Genomic DNA, 974 nt, shown 5'->3' on the forward strand with positions numbered 1-974 from the left:
AGTATCTCATGACTTCCGCATGTGATTCGACAGAGAGTACTTATGTGAAGGTAGCCAAGTGCTTGTGATAGTGTCAGAACATAGTCGTTCAAGTAGAGAGTGGGGTCCATAGTAGTTTCCAAGTGGATCTGTAAGTTCCTCTTGACCGACTGGCTAAGACAGTTGGATAGATAGATATAAGATAGTCGAGGGCCCAGCGCTGTTTGCTTCGCTTCACAGCGGACAAGACTCAGGAAGTAGTTGATACTCCTGTTATCAGAGTTTCCCTTGTACTGTTTGTTGTCGGGGCACTTGATATGGGAAACAGCATTGATGGCCTTCGTTGTATCAAGAGCCTTCTCCTTATCATAGTTGTGGGATAGATCACACCAATACGCCACGTTGGTGATGTCGTTGATAGAAGGGTGTTGTTGACCTTGCATGAGAGGGGCCTGGGGCACTCCTTGAGGGTAAACCTGCACAGTGGCAGCAGAAGATGTAACCTGCTGTGGATGTACTGTGTTTGCTGGCCTTCGAGAGAGGCTTGCAGCTTGAGAGTTAGGGCCTTCGGCGTCTATATAGGTGAAGAAGGTACGTCGTAGATAGACCTTCTTACTAAGAGGTTGGCCTTCCATGGCAGTCTCTAACTCAGCGGCAGATAACCATAGTAGTAGTGAGGGTTCAGCAATACCGAGGACTTCAAGGAGCTCAGCCAGCGGGTTCTCCACCATGTTAGTAGTAACACCCGCACTGGTTGACTCAACAACACTTGGGATAGCCATAATAGGTAATAAGGCTTCTTATCTTATCCATTTCAGCCTGAGGGCTGCGAGCCGTTTCATGCAACGAATAATGGGCGAGCGAGATTCGTGCATACGCGCGCGAACACCACTGAATGGCGGACATGATATGCTAAGGTATGTGAAGAAGTTCTTCACTGTTCTTCAGAAGAACAGTGATATGAATGGCAATGTATCGCTGCTACTGTGGTGACA

At 47.8% G+C, this 974-nt stretch overlaps 1 protein-coding gene across 1 annotated transcript; it reads right to left on the reverse strand.

Moving 5' to 3' along the window:
• Positions 1-40: 40 nt before the first annotated feature.
• Pmar_PMAR000892 (hypothetical protein) lies at positions 41-761 on the reverse strand (the record flags this gene model as incomplete). Its single annotated transcript, XM_002767856.1, has 1 exon — positions 41-761. A coding segment is annotated over one exon (721 nt), but the record flags the coding sequence as incomplete, so codon positions are not given.
• Positions 762-974: the final 213 nt, after the last annotated feature.

The sequence above is a fragment of the Perkinsus marinus genome (genome assembly GCF_000006405.1).
Source record: "Perkinsus marinus ATCC 50983 genomic scaffold scf_1104296969756, whole genome shotgun sequence".
Classification (NCBI taxonomy): Eukaryota; Perkinsozoa; order Perkinsida; family Perkinsidae; genus Perkinsus; species Perkinsus marinus.